Here is an 18,076-nt window from a genome sequence, read left to right on the forward strand (position 1 = left end):
TAATAAAGTTAAAATGGCTTTTGTTTGTTGAGTGCTTTCTCAGTGCCCAACAGTGAACTTAATTTTGTACTTGCCCTATCTCATTTAATGCTCATTACAACCTTGGGAGATGGATACTAGTGTTGTCCTCATTTTATGGGGGAGGAAGCTGCAGCCCAAAGAGTGGGAGCCTCGTCCAGCATCACACAGCTCAGAAATGCTGGAGCCCAGCTCTGCAAGACTCCAGATCCTGAGCTGATAAATGCACCACCTCGCTATTCTGTGGGCAGGCAGATCTTTCTGAGGTCAGGCCTTGGCTTTGATAAGGCCTCCTCCTCCTATCTGATTTGCACAGTCAATGACTCTACCAAGTGTTCTTGGCCATCATCTCCCCAAATCCTGGCCATAACTTGGGAGGGAGGCAGGGGAATGATTCTGTTGGCATCTGTGGGGGGTCAGTCTTCCCGGTTGGCTCGTCTGCCTGCCTGGGACCATTCAGGTGATCCCCTAGGTCCAGTATCACCCCCCACCCCCACCCCTGTATCCTGCTCTCATTTGTGTTCTGCCAACCATGTGCTTTCCCTGGGATGGTCACAGGTCAAACAGCCTCAGCCCTGTCTCTTCACCAAGGCTCTTTGTGCTAAGGGTTCAGGGTCCCCTTGTATGAGGTCCCTGAAGACAGGCAGACAGCTTGAGGCCCACTCCCCAGAGCTATCTAGGTCCTTGAGGGAGGCCAGAGGTCCCAGTTAATCTACCAGAATGTCAGTCTCTTAGCCTTTGTGTTCCTGGCTTCACCTTCAATAACAAGGAAGATAATGGCTGAATGTGTGTCAGGTCTGGTGCCAAGAGCTTTGCCTGATCATGTCATATCTTATTTCGACCCCTCAACCCTCCTAAGGAGGTAGGGGTCCTTATTATCACTTCCCTTTGCCGGATTAGGAAACTGAGCTTGGTAAAGTAATTGGCCAAACGAGGCAAGGTCCAAAACGAGGCCACTAGACTCCAAAGCCCACTTACACTCAGAACCGGGCCCAGGAGCCCAGCGCTTCCTCTTTTCTGGAGTTGGTGGGATGCGGAGGACACGGGAATGCCCTCTTGAGCTCAGCGGGTCAGGTCTGCTGCCCAGTCTCTGCCCCGCTGCAGTCTGTGCTTACGGAAACCTGGTGGGATGAGGGGCCGGAGGCTGCCTTGCTCAGCCGCTGCTGGGCCCCGGGTTGGCGGGGCCTCTTGCACCTCCAGCACCCGGGCTGACTGTTCCCCTGGACAGCGGGGGAAACCGAGACCTGCAGAGCCAAGGCCACTTGCTCAAGGTTATGGAAAGGAGTTAATGAGAGATCCAGGTCCGGAATTCTGACTCTGGCATTCTATTTCCACGTTGGTTGTGTTTGTTGCTTTTCCCAAGGGTAGCGCAGAGAGGGAAACTGAGGCAGCTGGACTCCTCGTTGGGTCTTCCTGGGGGAGGGGATGGGGTTGAGCTCTTGTGTAACCCGTCGCCGACGCGCTCACATCCCATACGCGTTTTGCTTAGAAATGACATGAAGCCTTTTGACTGTTTTTAAAAGGAAAAGCAACAGCTGTGATAACTTCTCCAGCACCTTCCTCTTGAGGCCGCTTGGTTTAAATGTCAGGAAAGGGAGAGTATTTCCTGGTCAGGAACATTCGGAGCTCGCCGGGAGCTGAAGTTTTGTTTTGTGTTGAGTGGGAATTTGGGCAGTCAGTCCCCAGCCCCCACAGCCCCCCAGTCCCCCAACCCCCCACCGTTCCCCCAGCGCACCCCCCCCCCCAAGGCTGTGTTTGACAGTTGCTGGGAGGAGGGATTTGAGAATGAGCAGGCGAGATGCCACGCCGAGTGGCAGGGTGGTTATGGCATGGAGTGGCAGGGTGGTTATTTTTAGCCATCCCGATCCAGCAGAGGCATTTCAGCGTTTGTTCAATATTTAATTATCCATCTGAAATTGGTCCACGTGGCCTTGAGTTTGGAAGCGGCTCTCTGTGCTGTGATTTCCACTGACTGCATAAATAAGGAAGCGAGGGGAATCTCAATAGCCCTCCAAATAATGAGAATGAAAAGAAAAAAAAAAAAAAGCAGCCCAGGAGCCTCGGTACTCAGAAAAGACCGGCTTGCTTCTGCAGTCTAGACAGGCCCACCTGTACATTAGTGGAAAAGGCGAGCCTGCCGAGGACGCCCCGTGACGCCCTTGGAAAGGCAGCCGCGCTTGGCCTATGAATCCCCCGCTCCACAGCTGCCTGGGGTGCATTTGGGATGGGTTTCCCCTCCTTTGCCGGGTTCCTGTGTTGACTTTGACAGCTGCTGGGTGCCCGAGAGGTGGTTTGGGGATTTTGCTTTTAGAAGCTTTGTTAGCTTTTCTTTCCCTCTTCTTGTCTCCCTGACAGGCAGGAGAGCACTTCCTGCATCTGGGCCATGTTCTTTCTTTTTTCTTGGCCCTTAGAGGTGAAGAGTTGACAGGGCTATGAGATGAAAAAGGCAGAGTGCAGGGAGGATGGGGAGGAAACTGTGGGGCTGTGAGGCTCTGTCCCCTCCCCTTAGCCCCTGTCGATGAGGGAGCAGAGGGGAGGGGAAGGAGAGGGGCCAGAGGAGCCGGGCAGCCGGAGATTTGGTGCTCCTTCTTGCTGTCCCTCTTGGGGTGGGGGGTTTGTAGAGATTGGAAACCAATACATTGGTTAGGGAGAAGCTTAGGAAAAAATAGTTTCCTATCCATTTATACTTCTGTTCTGGGGACTGGGTTTGGCTCAGGAGTGTGGCCAAGGCCGGAGTCCTGACTGCATCATAAATGCTGTGTGATCTCAGACAAGTGACTAAATGTCTCTGGGCTCAGAAGCCCTTCTAGCAAAGAGGTGTGACACAGCATAGAGTATTATTATAAGCTGGGTGAATTGTCATTATCTGTTCATCCAAAGCCTGAGGGGTTAATTGCACCTTTATTAGGGCTGATCTAGAAATAAAATGTGATGCCTATGGGGATCGGAACCATCCCAGATGGTTCCTTGGCATCTCTTCCCCCAGAGGCTGCTGCAAGTGTCACTTGTACTTGTTCAGAGCAGCAGAGCTTTAATGAGCCGCCTCCTGTTTGCAAACCCTGTGCCAGGGGCTGCCCTGGAGGAGAGAGCCAGTCTCCACCCTCAGGGAGCTGAGCCTGGGGGAAGGTCTGCTGGAATCGGGTTAGCAGATGACATGACCGGGAGGTTAGTTAGGGCCTTGAACGGTGAGCCAAGAGGTTGGCACTCCCCCTAGCTAGCCACAGGGAGTCAAAGGAAAGATTCTGAAAATAATGGTAATTATAACAATGACTTCCAGCATGCCAGGGGCTCTGCTAAGCCCTTTAAATGCATCATTTTATTAAATCCTCATTCTCTCAGTTACTCTGATCTGCTTCATTTTGCAGATGAGAAAAACTGAGTCTGCGGACGGGTTAAGTACTTGCTCAGCTTTACCCAGCTACTGAGGGGCAGAGTCCAGGATGTTTAACCCTCACTTTGCTTACCAGAGCTGTGATTTGGGAATATGATTTTTAGCAGCCGGCAGGCTAGATTGGTGCGGTACAGGGAGGGGGTGGGGGTAGAGTGGGTGTCCGCAAACAGAGGTGATGGTGTTGGCTGTCCAGAAGGAGGAGGCAATGGGTCTGAGCTGGGAGAAGTGGAGAAGGACTGGACCAGTTTGGGGGAATGGGGGAGGCGGTACCCCAAAAGACTCAGATGTGATGCAAGTTTTGGAGGCCCAGCAAGGAGGTCATTCCTGCTTCCTGGAGAATCCTGGGGGAGGCCAATAGGTGTGGGGTCCGGGGAAGCAGAGGGCAAGTTGAGAGAAGCTGACAAGGTTGGAGGGGGTGGTATGGGGGATGCCATCCCCATCTGAGGACCAGTGCTGGACAGACTGCCCACATTTACTCCCTGACCGACAGCAAAATACGAAAAGTAAGGCCAATGCAGTGAGTTGCCCATGACATCCATTTCAGTGTAATCCATTTTTGTCGCTTTTCTTTATTCTGAGATGATGGTTTTTGGACTCTTTTGGGGGTTAGAACATTCCTTTGATGAGATGCAGGATGGTGGTAATTGTTTTAATGTTGTATTTGGCAAGACAAGAGGTCAGAGGTCCTATCGTTGCCCATTTCCATATTATGCTACCGTGTTGTTTTTATGTATGAAAATGGAATGGGTTCCTGAAATTCCAAATTGATGGGAGCCTGGCACTCAGGAGAGAGAGGTCCAGCAAGAGGGAGGTGGGCATGCAGCCTTTGGAAAGATCTAGGCGAGTGGGAGCCCTTAGAGTGGGTTGGAAGCCAGCAGAGCTGTGGACATGGCTGACAAGCCTGCTCTGGCTCTTAATGCTGTAGACGGGGTGGGGGTGGAGGTTGGGGGATGGAGTGTGGTGTGCAGAACCGGACCGCTGGAGAAGTTCGGTGGGGGTGGAGGTCCGAGAGAAGCTTGGGTTTCCCGTGAACTGTCTCTGCAGTCACAGATCCACTAGTGTCTAGGGACCTGCTCCAACCACCCTCCCCCAGCAGTAGCAGCCTCTGAGTTGTCCTGGGATGGCGCCCTGAGCTTCAGAGGACCCAGGCTATAGCTCCCTGTCCTGCCCCGACAGACAGCGCTGGGGCTGGGGGCCTGGGAAGCCCCTCCTAGAGATGTTATGGAAGCAGTTCCTGAGTTATCAATGGTCCCCAGGGGAGACCACCAGTTATGGGCTGACCCCCTCTATCTCCTCCTTAAAAAAAAAATAATGTTTATAGTGGTATTTCTCCTCCTCACCCAACTCCCAGGATTACAAAAGCAATAAATATCCATATTAGAAGAGAAGAAAGTAAAAAATCATCTTTAATCCCAGCACCCAGTGATAAGCATCTGGGGGGGAGCATTTGGGGGTTACTTCCAGGTTTTTTCCTGTTCTTGAATTTTTTTTTTAAAGATTTTTACTCATTTGTTTGAGAGAAAGAGAGTGAGCAAGAGAGAGAGAGAGCACAAGCCAGAGGTGGGGGGAGAGGCAGAGGGAGAAGCAGACTCCCGGTGGAGCAGGGAGCCCAAAGCGGGGCTCGATCCCAGGATACTGGGATCATGACCTGAGTCGAAGGCAGACGCTTAACCGACTGAGCCACCCAGGGGCCCCCCCATTCTTGAATTTTTAAAAAAATTCTAAAATATTTGAGGGGCCCCTGGGTGGCTCAGTCGGTTAAGCGTCTGCCTTCGGCTCAGGTCATGGTCCCAGGGTCCTGGGATCGAGCCCCGCTTTGGGCTCCCTGCTCAGCGGCGAGCCTGCTTCTCCCTCTCCCACTCCCCCTGCTTGTGTTCCCTCTCTCGCTGTGTCTCTCTCTGTCAAATAAATAAATAAAATCTTTTAAAAAAATAAAAAAATTAAAATATTTGAAAATATAGGAAGTATGGGGAAAAAAATTGCAGACACCCTTGTACTCACTGCTCAGATTAACAAACGGTAACATGGTCCTATTGCTTCTCCTTCCTTCTCCTTTTTTTTCTCTTTTTTTTCCTAGAAATAAAATGATTCGGGTACAGCAGGGGCCAACAAAGTACAGGCCATCGGCCAAACCCAGCCGGCCACCTGTTTCTGTGTGACCTGGGTGCGAGGAATAGCTTTTTTCAGTGGTTGAGACGAAAGTCAAAAGAGGAATGATGTTTTATAATGCGAACATTCCATGAAATTCACATCTCCATGTCCATAAGTAAAGTTCGCTGGAACATAGCCATGCTTTTTCACGTACATATTGTCTGTGGCTGTTTTCGGGCCACTTTGGCAGCAGTTGAGTAGTCGAGAGAAGCCTAAAATATTTGCTTTCTGGCCCTTTATGGGAAAAATTTGCCTACCCATGGGGTATGGCTAAAGAGCCCTGTCCTCTTCCCAGGGAGAGCCAGCCTCCTGAAGACAGGGTGCGTTCTGCGCACCTGTGCTTTTATGTTTTTCCTACATTTGCAAAGGCTTCAAAATGTGTACTATGGCATTGTTTCAAAGACGAGATGGATGTGGAGAAACTGCACACATGCCCATACCTGGGACCCCCTCCCTTTCCCGAACTCCGGCAGCCCAGAAAAAATGGCAGCCCTCTGTGGGCCCTGGGGTAGGAGCAAAGGGCCGCAGGGGGAAACTCGGGAATAGAAATGCCGCAGACCCAAGTTCCTAGAAATCCTCAGAAAAGCAAAGGAGGAAAGAGACTTGGGGACAAGAGGAGTCTTCAGGCCAGTTCATGAGTCCTTGGAGTGACCAAGGAATCCAGAGTTTTCTGGAAGGCTGGGAATTCTTTGAAAGTTAGGTGCACGTCAGGGTGAGGAATAGGAAGCATGAATTGTCAAGGCAATTGTGAAGGGGCTCGAGGACAGGGCCTCAGGAAGAGCTGGTTACAGTGTCTACAAATGCTGGGAAGTTTGCAGGACTTCACTTGGACGGCTGCTGAGGCCAGCCAGGGGCCAGGGAGCGGACCCCCGCACTTTGCTTTCGGAGAGGCCCCTCCCGGGATCTAAGTGAGAACAACGCATCTCCTTGGCTCTTCCCTCCACCTCCTGAGTGCCAGCAGCCTGATCCCTCCGTGGCCCCTCTGGAGAGTTGCTGTGCCCCCCACCAAATGCTCTGGGTGGGTGGGGATGGGTGCCCTGGACGTGCCCCTCTCTCAGCAGATGTGGCCACCCCCAGGAACCGTGGGCACCCTCCCCTGACTCTGAACCATGTCCTGAACTTAACGACAACTTGAATTCTGATCCCAATTCCATTTGAGAGACAACGGGTTATCACAGTTCCATGGCTTTAGGACTCCTTCCCTTCCCCACACCCCCACAGTCACCATCCCCAGATCTGTTTCTCTACATTTCCTGACGGTCCGTTTTTATTACATACAGATATCCAGTTCTAGTGCTATTTGTTGAAAAAACTATCTTTCACACCATCAATTTACCTTTGCACTTTTTTTCCAAAAATCAATTGACCATCTATGTGTGGTCTGTTTCTGCATGCTCTTCTCTTCCATTGATCTGTGTCCTAATGCTAATACCATGCTGTCTTGATTACTTTAGCTCTGTTTCGAGACTATAAACTATGCCTTGAAACCAAGTAATGTAAGTCTCCCAACCTGTTTCTTCTTACTCTGGGTTGTTTGGCTCTTCTCGGTCCTTTGCTTTGCCACCTAAATTTACAATTGAGCTTGTCATTGTCTTCAGAAAGCCTGCTAGGATTTTGATTGGGATCACATTGAATCTGTAGGTGGGTTTGGGAGAAATCCATCTTAACAACACCGAGTCTTCCCAATCCTTGAACATGGTGTATCTCTTCATTTATTTAGATTTTTTACAAAGTCTCTCAGTGATATATTTTTAGTTATTAGTCTTGTACCTCTTTTTTTTTTTTTTTAAGATTTTATTTATTTATTTGACAGAGAGACACAGAGAGAGAGCACAAGTAGGCAGAGCGGCAGGCAGAGGGAGAGGGAGAAGCAGGCTCTCGCTGAGCAGAGAGCCCAAAGCGGGGCTCAATCCCAGGACGCCGGAATCATGACCTGAGCCAAAGACAGCCGCTTAACCTACTGAGCCACCCAGGTGCCCCAGTCTTGTACCTCTTTTATTAAATGTATTCCTAAGTAGTTCTGATGCTCTTTGTTAATTACCATGCAGGGTGGCAATGTTACCCTACTTGCAAATTAAGAGCCTAGCCTGGTAGTTTCATGGGCAGAATATAGGAGACCCCAGGGTCAGAGACAAAGGATTCTGCACAACAGGTAGCAGGAGCTTCATGTCTCCATTGGTCCCCTTTCCCCCCAAGTTCCTAGAGCGGTCACAGATGGTCTGTTCTAGAACATAAATGATCGCTCTGTTGTTTTTCCAAATTACAGCTTCATGTCCCTTATAGGGTATGATATACAATCTAGGGGGTCAGCTGTTTCACAGGCTAAAAATTACACAAAGAACTGAAATTCAGTTTGCTTTATCATTAAACCATTAAGTTAGAAGCTGGGAGATCATTTAGAATTTGAATTCCAAGTTGTCGAGTACAGAAAGGTAAAGGGAGTTTTCAAGTTATATGTAAAAATCAATATATACACACTTAAAGCTTTATGCCCATTTTAATTTGTTGAGGAAAAAAATGAAGGCTGTTATATAGCCATGTACTAATTTAATAATACAGTTTTTAAACAAAAGTGTAGAACATTAGGTTCTGAGGTTGAATTTTGGAGAAAAAAGAAATAGCTTATATTTTCTGAATGAAATGAAAAAATAGGATGAATCTAATAATACATCAGAATATTTAGGTTTGGATAATCATGGTTCCCTCTGGAGTGCTATCATTAGAACTTATATACCCTAGAGACGTATGATTGATGTAAATAGTATCTATACTGAGGATAAATACACAGAGTGCTGAGTACGAAAAGATGAAATGTTCTCCAGGCACAGATGTGAAAACATCTCTAAGTTATATTGCAAAATAACCAGCAAACGTACCCTATACTCTTGTGGTTATCACGTGTGTCATTTGATAACAAGTGCATTGTGGAGAAAGAAAGAGGCTTACATTATATATGGTGAAGAATATTGTCTCTCTAGAAGGAAGGTCGTCTCCTTTTTTAAAGCAGCTGTAAGCGAGAGATGGGAGACCTTGAGTGTCCGCTGTCCTAAATCGGCCAACGATCTGACGGCGCTATCCCTCTATCTTCACTTTAATGTAATTAGAGTAAGTTGTGCTTTTATCAGTGGCTGTATTGGTTTCCTGTTGCTACTGTAACAAATGACCATAAATTCAGTGTCTTAACACAACACAGATTTATTATCTTACAGTTCTGGAGGTCGGAAGTCTGAAAGCAGTGTCCCTGGGCGCTAGAATCAAGGTGTCGGCAGGACAGTATTCCTCTTAGAGGCTCTAGGGGAGAGTCAGTCTCCTGGCCTTTGCCAGGTTCTAGAAGTCTTTGACCCATGCCCCCCGCCCCCCGCCCCCCCTTGCTCCCTTCACCACGGCACCAGCTCTGCCTTCTCTGACCCTCCTCCTGTCTCCTTCTGCTTGGGATTACATCAGGCCCACCAGGTAATCCAAGGTAAACTCCCCATCTCAGGATTCTTGACTTAATCTCGTCTGCAGAGTCCCTTTTTACCACACAGGTGACATATTCAGAGGTTCTAGGGATCGAGATGTGGGCTCTCTGGGGCCCATTTTTCTGCCTACTGCAGGTGGGTAAGGCTTAGTAATCTCTGAGGAACACCTGTCCTCCTTCTCCCAAAGACAGGTGACCAAAAACTGAACTGGAAAAAGTGCGCAATGGGAGGCGGGAGACCTACCAACTTATCAGTGCAATATTTTGGCAAACTCACTCTTTATTTAGCTCACTGTTACAAGCAGATAATAACAGTACGGATGTGCTTCATTAACGCACACAAAGATAGACACAGAGCCATCATAGTTGGACTGCTGCGTCTGGAAAGTTCTAACAATGTGAAGATTCCATGGCCTGTTGCCATGGTGATTTTACCTTTGGCTCTTCCTGCTGTTTACCTGGCCACTCCCGTGGAGGGGGGTGGGGGGGTGGGCACCAGTCTTTTGGCACTCCAGGATGGGGAGCCGTATTCCCTCACCCACTGGTTTGTTCCTAGGTCCACTTTTTGGACTCTTCCTGAGCCACTCTCTGTAGCTGTCTGGTCATTTGGACCGCTGTTTCTGATTTATTGGTTTTGTTTTCTGATTGTGTTTTTCTCTTCCTTTCCTATGTGTTCAGGGGGGCAGTTCGTACTGAATCATCATACCACTTTTTATGTTTTAATTTTACTGTTAGTTTTTGGAAGTCTGAATTATTCTTCATTCACAGTTCGTACTGAATCATCATACCACTTTTTATGTTTTAATTTTACTGTTAGTTTTTGGAAGTCTGAATTATTCTTCATTCAGCTAATGATGCAGTCATCTGTTTCCACCCATAGCCCATCCCCTTCTTCAGAGAGAACCTCTGATGATAATGTTTCGAGAACGGTTTATGCCTTTTTTCTATATGAGTTTGTGCACACACACACACAAACAGAAGGTAAAACCTCGTATCAGATTAATCACACAGACAACAAATGTACTTCAGCCTGAAGAGTCTAGGGTAAGCCTGTGCGGTGAGGTTCATATTTCTGTGCCTCTTACCTCTGGATCGCTAGCTCCTCTCTCTATTAGGTAACACTGGATACCAATACATTTCTGCAGTTAGTTTCTTGGGATGGAAAATCTCAATTATTTACACACAGATATGATTCCATGTATTTCAAATAGGCAATTTATTGACTTTCCATTTTGAAATCATCACAGATATATAAGCAGTTGCAAAAAGAGTACAGGGAGGCTTCCGTGTACCCTTCACTGGTTTCCCTGATAGTTATGTCTCACGTGACTATAGCACAGTATCCTCCAGCATCGATGCCCTCCAGCCAGAAACCCCCTGGGAGCGTGCCTAGTTAGACAAGTTGGATTTATTTTTTGTTACGCCAGCGAGGGAGAACATACACCACTGGGAACCACAGGACATCTCAGTCCGAATATGGTAGAAAAAAACCTGCTATAGGATTTGGGCTTTGATGGAGTGCTTTGGGGGATGTCTAAGGAAGTGGGGTTCACTCTAGCTTGGCTGCTGTCAGAAAGCGGGGCAATTTTATGATGGGGTATCTCCAAATGTATCTTCAGGGAGGGGAGACAAGCATGAAGATAAAGCGGTCGTTGTAAGGAAGAAGCAGTCAGTCATTGTAGCCAAGGTAGGAGGGTGTTTGGTATTTTGTGGGTGGCTCAGTGACTTGGCTTTTGTCTGTTGCTTAGACAAAATTATGAAATGGCCTTGTTTTGTCTCACTTTATCTTGGTAAACTTGTCTGAGGCTGGTACCCTAGAAGATTCTTTATGTCCAAAAGGGGAATAACATGGCACGGCTGTGAATGCCAGGTTGGATTCTGGATGCCAGGGGCTGCTTTCATCCACTCTTTTCTGCAAACTGGTACCATGTATATGTATAATTGTGTGCCGTTTTTAAAAAGATGTTATTTATTTATTTTATGTATATGGAGAGAGAGAGGGACAAGCCGACTCTGTGCTGAGCATGGAGCCCAGGTGGGGATCGATCCCATGACCCTGAGATCATGACCTGAGCCGAAACCAAGCGTCAGACACTTAACTGACTGAGCCACCCAGGCGCCCCAGTTCTGTGCCATTTTAATCACATGTGTACATTTGTGTAACCACCACCACAATCAAGACACAAGACTATTGTATCACCACGAAGAGCTCTCGTACTGCCCCTTTATAGCTGTACCCACCTGCCTGCCCCCCACCATCCCCAAGCCCTGGCAACTGCTAATCTCTTTTCCATCTCTAGGACTTTGCTACTTTAAGAATGCCGTATGAATGGAATCATACTCTATGTGGCCCTTTGATATTGGCTACCCCCCCTCCCCCACATAATGCCCTTGAGATCCACCCCAGTTGTGGAAATTTGTGGAAATCTATCAATAGTGCATTCTTTTTTTTATTGTTGTGTAGCATTTCATGGTATGTATGTTGTTTCCTTTTATTGCCACAACAAATGAAAATTTAGCAGCTTAGGGCTACCTGATTGGCTCAGTCAGAAGAGCATATGACTCTTGATCTCAGGGTCGTGAGTTCAAGCCCCACGTTGAGTGTAGAGTGTACTTAAAAAAATAAATAAATAAACAAAAAAAACATAGCAGCTCAAACAACACAGATCTGCCATCTTACAGTTCTGTAGGTCGGAAGTCTGCCATGGGTCATGGGCTTGCAGGACTAAAATTGAGGTGTTAGCGGGTTGAGTTCTTTTCTCGGAAGGCTCTAGGGAAAAATCCATTTCATTGGCTGAACTCAGTTCCATGTGGTTGTAGAGCTGAGGTCCCGTTTTCTTGCTGGCTGTCAGCGGAAGGGTGTTCCCAGTTTCAAGATAGAAGTCACCCACATTTCTTGGTTTGTGATCTCTTCTTCTATCATTCCTTTCATGCTTAGAATGTCTCCTGCCTCTTCCGTCATTGCATCCTTCTGCTTCCTCTTCTGCATTTAAGACTGTTTTCCCCCAGATAATGCAGGATAAACTTCCATCTCCTTAACCTTGATCCTGTCCACAGAGTCTCTGTGTAATGTAACAATTCACAGGTGCTGGGAATTAGGAAGAAGTGTGGACTTCTTTGGGGGGCGTTATTCAGCCTCACACACTGTGGTGGATGGACCACAGTTTCACCATTCACCTATTGAAGGACGTTTTGATTATTTCTGGTTTTTGGCTATTACGCATGTTACGAACATTGGTACAAAAATGTGTGTAAGGGGATCGCACCCCATTTCCTTGGGCAACGTACTTTTTTCACTCAACGTCTTGTTTCTGTGTATGCTTCATGTGGATCTTATAGAATCGGGTCCTTCTTAGCGTCATTGTGTGCCATGTGAACAGAGTCCCCGAAATCATACCCTCTTCCTTGCTGTATTGTATTCTGCCAAATGACTGCCCCGGGGTGCCGGGGTGGGGTCACCCATTCCCCTACTGGGGGACATCCAGGCTGCTCCCAACATTTTGCTACTACAAACAGTGTGGCAGGAGACATCTTTGTGCAGATCTCCATGTGCAAGGATGAAGCAGTGTTCTAGACTGGACGTGGGGGGGGAGGGCGTTCTGGTCCCAGAGCGCGTGCGTGTGTATCGGTTTCCACTAGCTCTGATCTAATTGTTCTTCAGACCCTTCTACTCCACCAGCAGTGATGAAAGAGTCCCCTACATCCCTGTCAACATTCGGGGTCACTGTTCTTCTTTATTTTTGCCTATCTGAACGGTGTGAGATGGTATCTGGTAGTTTTAATTTGCATTTTCCTGGTCACCGTTGAGGTCCAGCACACACATACACCCCTGTCTCCTGTCTCCTTTTTCTATACTCGTGCTGACTTCTTTTCTCCTGACACCAATATTAGAGGTTGCTGCCTTTCCCTGTTTTTAAGCATTAAGATCTGGGCAGTGCAACCTGACAACTGAAATTTGGTGTCTTGTCTGAAATTACAGGATGTTCCTCAGGCCTCCGTGTTTCCATGGGAACAAGTAACAGTCATCCTTCATGATTAGGTGGTATCCATGGCAACCAAGCCAGCAGCATTTGAATGAAACCGATTTTATTTTATTTATTTTTTTGCAAACACATCAAGGTTAAAATGCATTTCTCTGGCTGTGGCTTCCAGGAGTGGGAAGACAGCCTGGCGTTCCTGGGAAAATGGAGACTCTTTTGACCTCGTGGTGGAAAGGGGATCCAGGATCGGCTCGTCCTGTGGCCTAGTTTTGCAGGTTGGGAGCCCCGAGGTCATGTGGAGGTCACAGAAGGAGTCTGAGCTGAGGGGAGACTCCTGGATCAGTGCTCCAAGGCTAGGGATGCCAGCTTCATGCTGCACAGTGTTAGGTCACTTACCCAGCTGTGTTGCTTAGACCTTTGGGGAGCACAGGGCCTGAGCCTCCCAGTGTCTGCTTCCCCAAATTAGAAAAAAAGCACTGCTAAATCAAAGGGCATAGGCATCTGGGTTTTTGTCAAGGACTCAGGCTAAATCCCTGCAGGCAGAATGAGGATGGGGGGGAGGCGGTCAACTTTCCATATTCTTTGCCTCTGTAAAATAAAGAGGGTTTGTTTTTTTGTCTTTGCTTTTGTTTTGGTAGTTGAGGATTGAGACAGTCACTGCTCTAACCCCCTGACTCCTTGGCTTGCTGATAAATCAGGAGCTGGCCTGGAGTCACGCAGCAGAGGCCAGGTTGAATCCGTCTCCTAGTGCCCGCCTTGCGTTCCTCCCCCTGCCCCAGGCTCCAGGCACCCTCAGCCTTCTGTGAGGTCCTCAGTGGGGGTTTGGGGGGGGCAGTTTAAGGAGCTTCGGCATGCACTCTTACTTCCTACCGGGCGGAACTTTAGAGGAAGTCATTTTTGCCTCTGAGAACTCAGTCTCCTCATCTGGAAAATGGAGCTCACCACAGCTGTCCAAGTTGTCATGTGGGGATTCTATATGAATGGGTCCAGAACTTTCCTTCTCAGTGGGCGTGATAGTGCTCCAAGTGGGCGAAAAAAATTGGTTCTTGGAAGGGAGGGTGCAAAAAAAATCCTCACTCTTTCTTTGTATGAAGCCCAATATATGTACAGGTCATAAAGATAAGCTACTGGGTACGTGGTATTAAAGTTTTATGGGGGGGAACTAGGGAAAAAATGTCTAAAAAGACCCCTCTCCAGGGGAAATGGTAATGAAGAGAAGGTAGAGAGATGCTGGCTCAGAACTCAGTGATTCACGAGGTTGTTGTTAACTTTGTGTTTTGAGCCTGTGGCAGGCTTGGGAAAGCCATTTGGGGTGTCGGATGGGGAGAGAGCCCGATCCGGCCCGGACCCTGCCCTGAGGACCATGAGCACCACACGGCTTCTTTCCTGGCCTGCCCCCACCCCGCCCCCGTCCCTCCCCCTCCGTGGAGGAGGGGCTGGGTCTTGGGCAGCTGGGATCCTGCCTGGTGGATCAGTCAGGGTCCCACAGGAAGCAGATGGGACTTAGGCTAGGATGATTTGAGGTGTGGGCGGGTGTGGGGAATCATGAGGAGGAGTGCAGGACCCCAGAGCTAGTGACAACCAGGGATGATCTACTGAGGCTTAGGGAGGGGAGGTGGGCCAGGGCTCAGGAGACAGGCTCATCTTGATAGTAGCTGGGACTGTCAGTGGAAGGAGGGAGGGAGGCAGCCAGCCTGGGCGACTCTCCCTCCCCTGATCTCTGCACCAGTTCCCCCCGCCACCCCTGCGCTGGCCTAACCCCATGGAAGCTGGGGCGCCCAGAAGCTCGGTTGGTGGGGGCCACACAGGTCAGCCCACTGGAACAGAAGGCAGGGTGGAGAAGAGTGGAGAATAGAGCCGGGGCCAGTAGAAGCTACCTGGAAAAGTCCAAAGGTTCCCGTTCAGTTTCCTCTGGAGGGCAGGGCCCTGTGCTGGGCATTGGCCGGGAGGCTCCAGAGGTCAGGGAGAAGAACTGGCCACTCTATGCAGGAGGGAGAGCCGACTCCTATCCTTTCCTGCCCTGTAGCCCCCTTGCTGCCTTTCTGCCTTCTACAGGGATGGGGCATGGCCAGGGCTTCTGGATTGAAGTTTAAGGCTATTTTGGGAGCACCTGAGAGTGTCTTTGCTCTAGACCTATTGGGTTAGCGGCTGATGGACAAGTTCCTTTCCTCTCCTCTCAGTTTCCTCATCTGTAAAATGGGTGGTTGGATCAAGCAACCCCCGAGAGCCTCCTGGCTCAGACCTAGGAGGCAAGAGGAGGTATTCTGCACAGGTTGGGGGGAGTATCAGTCTTGGTCTCAGAAGAGAGGCAGCCTTGCTGGGCTCCCCATGCCCTACAGGTGACTCCATGTGTCTTGCTTGAAGCCATGATGGCCCACCTGCCCAGGAAGGGCTGATGGAGCTCTGTGTGTGTGTGTGTGTGTGTGTGTGTGTGTGTGTGTGTGTGCTGGGGGAGGGAGGGAAGTTCTTGAAGGGCTTCTGGAGGCTGAGCACAGTGCCTCACACGTGGGTAGGACACAGTGGTTATGGTGGACACCCAGGTGGAGGTGATGGGGGTGGGGTGCCGGGGGTTGGGGAGAGAGGTGAAAGTAGACTGGGGAGCACAAGAAGAGATTTCCTAGGGAAACCTCCAGAAAGAGCGGGTGTCTCCTAGAGTGTGACTAGCAGGGACCGTGGAGGAGGAGGGTGGAAGGTTCTCAGCAGGAAGCACCACAAGCAAGGCACTGAGACCCTCAGAGATCGCGGTCACTGGGCTGAGGAGGAGCCGAGTGGAGGAAACTTTTCTGGAGGAGGTGGCCCAGGGCTGGCTAGTGCACATCCAGACCTGGTATCAACCCCTGCCTTAGGTCTGCCTGGTGGTCAGCCATGCCCAGGCCCACCCCCGTGGCTTTCCTGCTGTACTGGAGCCCGTCCTGGGGGGGTGACAGGCTCAGCTCTGGCCTTCCACGCGTCTGAAGACCCCTGTTCAATCTGGCTGCAATGAAGGAATGGACTGGAAGGGGTAGACATTGTCCCCAGTAGCCCCTTCTGCCTTCTGGGAAAGCCTGCTCCTGGTCATCTGTCCTGTGCACGTGCACACATCCACCTGTCCTCACACGGACGTGTCCCTGGGGATGAGTCTGTGTGCGTACACGCACAGATGTGGAAGTGTACGTGTGTTTGCTGGGCATGCGCCTGACTACGCCTGTGTGTGCACGCATACCAGGGAAATCTCTGCCCTATCCTTTTTCTTCCTTGCGAACCAACAGGCCTTTCCTGAGCACCCCCCACGTGAGAACTTTGATAGGAGGCTTGGCCAGGCTGTCGCTGTAGGAGCCAGAAGGGGGCCAACAGCGGGGGACAGAGGGGTCGCCAAGCGTCTCCTCCAGGGCCTGCAGGATGGCATTGGGCCCAGAGACCTCTGTGGGGGGTCCCAGCCAGAGCCCTGGAAAAGAGGCACCCGGTGCTGAACATGGCGAGCATGGTGTGAGGGAACAGCTGGGAAAGCGACCAGCTTGCACTGACCTGGGAGGTTCTGAACAGACATGCTCAGATCATGGCCATGAGTTTTAAATGAGCTGTCACCATTTAAAAATCAGAATATTTCATATTTTAAAAAACTCAGATTTCCAGCTTCTCTTGAACTGTGGGACGCTGTGGTGCACTGGGCCCCCCATGGCTACACAGAATAACCAGCGGGCTGCTACGCTTGATCCTGGAAACAGCCAGTCCTTGCACTTCCATCAAGTTTAAGGCCTCTGGAAAAGAAGGTCCGAATTAGAACCCGGAGATCACAGATTCTCATGTTTGAAGGGACTACTTGTATACCTCCAGTAACAGGGAGCTCATTATGTCACAAGATATATGACTTGAAGTACAGGTTTTAGGACACCCTTTTTTTTTTTAATTGGGGTGGGATGCCTGGGTGGCTCAGTCAGTTGGGCATCTGCCTTCAGCTCCGGTCCTGATCTCGGGGTCCTGGGATTGCGCCCTGCGTCCGGCTCTCTGCTCAGTGGGGAGTCTACTTCTCCCTCTCACTCTCCCTCGGTGCTCTCGCTCCCTCTCAAATAAATAAATAAAATCTTTTTAAAAATTGGGGTGTATATATACATATTACATAAAATTTGCCATTTGCATCATTTTTAAGCGTATAATTTAATGGCATTGAGTATATTTATGTGCTGTATGTTATGTGTTGTCTGACCATCACCACTGTTTCCCACTCTTTCCCATCACTCCAAACAGAAACTCCTATCATTAAGCCATACCCTCTCCATCCCGCCCGCCCTCAGCCCCTGGTTACCTCCAGTCTGCTTTCCATCTCTGTGAATTCGCCGATTCTAGGTGTTTCATGTAAGTGGATTCATACAATATTTGTGTCTGGCTTTTGTTGCTCAGCGTGTTTTCCAGGTTCGTCCACATTGCAGCGTGTATCGGAACTTTTGTTCCTTTTTGTGATGGAACCACATTCCGTTGTATGGCTCTCCCACACTGCATGCATCCTTTCATCTGTGGATGGACACTTGGCTTGCTTCCACCTTCTGGCTGTTAGGAATAATGCTGCCTTACACATTTGCATACAAGTCTGTGTATGTGTCTGTGTCCCTGTTTTCAAGGTTTTGGGGTATATACCCAGGAGTGGAATTGCTGGGTCATGCGGTAATTCTGTCTTTCACTTTCTGGGGGAACCGCCAAACTGTTTTCCATGGGGACTGTACTATTTTATGGGGACCAGTTGTCTGCTGTCCTGGCCAGGATGGGCATGACAGGAGGGCCGGACTGAGTGGCCTCGATTGCCCGTCCTCACCGAGCTCTCTCTCCCTCTGTTGACAGAGTCGCCCCAGGAAAGGCCAGGCTCCCGGCGCAGTCTGCCCGGCAGCCTGTCAGAGAAGAGCCCCAGCATGGAGCCCTCAGCCGCTACTCCGTTCCGGGTCACGGTAACTATCTCTGCGTCACCATCGCTACCTGGCCAGGGGTGCTGCTCTGTGACCCCGCGGGCCCCCTTCCTGGAGCCTCACGGACCGGGAGAGCATCCAGCCTCCCTCGTTCTAGGTATCCAATCGCTCAGCTGCTCCCCTCTCGGTGGCTCAGCCTGGG

General features: G+C 49.6%; 1 protein-coding gene across 10 annotated transcripts in view; it reads left to right on the forward strand.

Annotated features, from left to right (window-relative positions):
* Positions 1-18,076, forward strand: part of DAB2IP (DAB2 interacting protein) — a 187,654-nt gene that overhangs the window by 69,101 nt on the left and 100,477 nt on the right. For 8 of the 10 annotated variants that reach the window (XM_036107800.2, XM_078061718.1, XM_036107805.2 and 5 more), the window contains exon 2: positions 17,813-17,916. The exons of 1 other annotated variant lie outside the window; for it this stretch is intronic. In XM_036107800.2, the coding sequence (XP_035963693.1) occupies positions 17,813-17,916 (104 nt within the window). Of the gene's footprint in view, positions 1-17,812; positions 18,032-18,076 lie in introns of those variants that run through there. One more of the 10 variants, XM_036107807.2, reaches the window with a different exon arrangement.

Source organism: Halichoerus grypus, chromosome 14 (genome assembly GCF_964656455.1).
Source record: "Halichoerus grypus chromosome 14, mHalGry1.hap1.1, whole genome shotgun sequence".
Lineage (NCBI taxonomy): Eukaryota > Metazoa > Chordata > Mammalia > Carnivora > Phocidae > Halichoerus > Halichoerus grypus.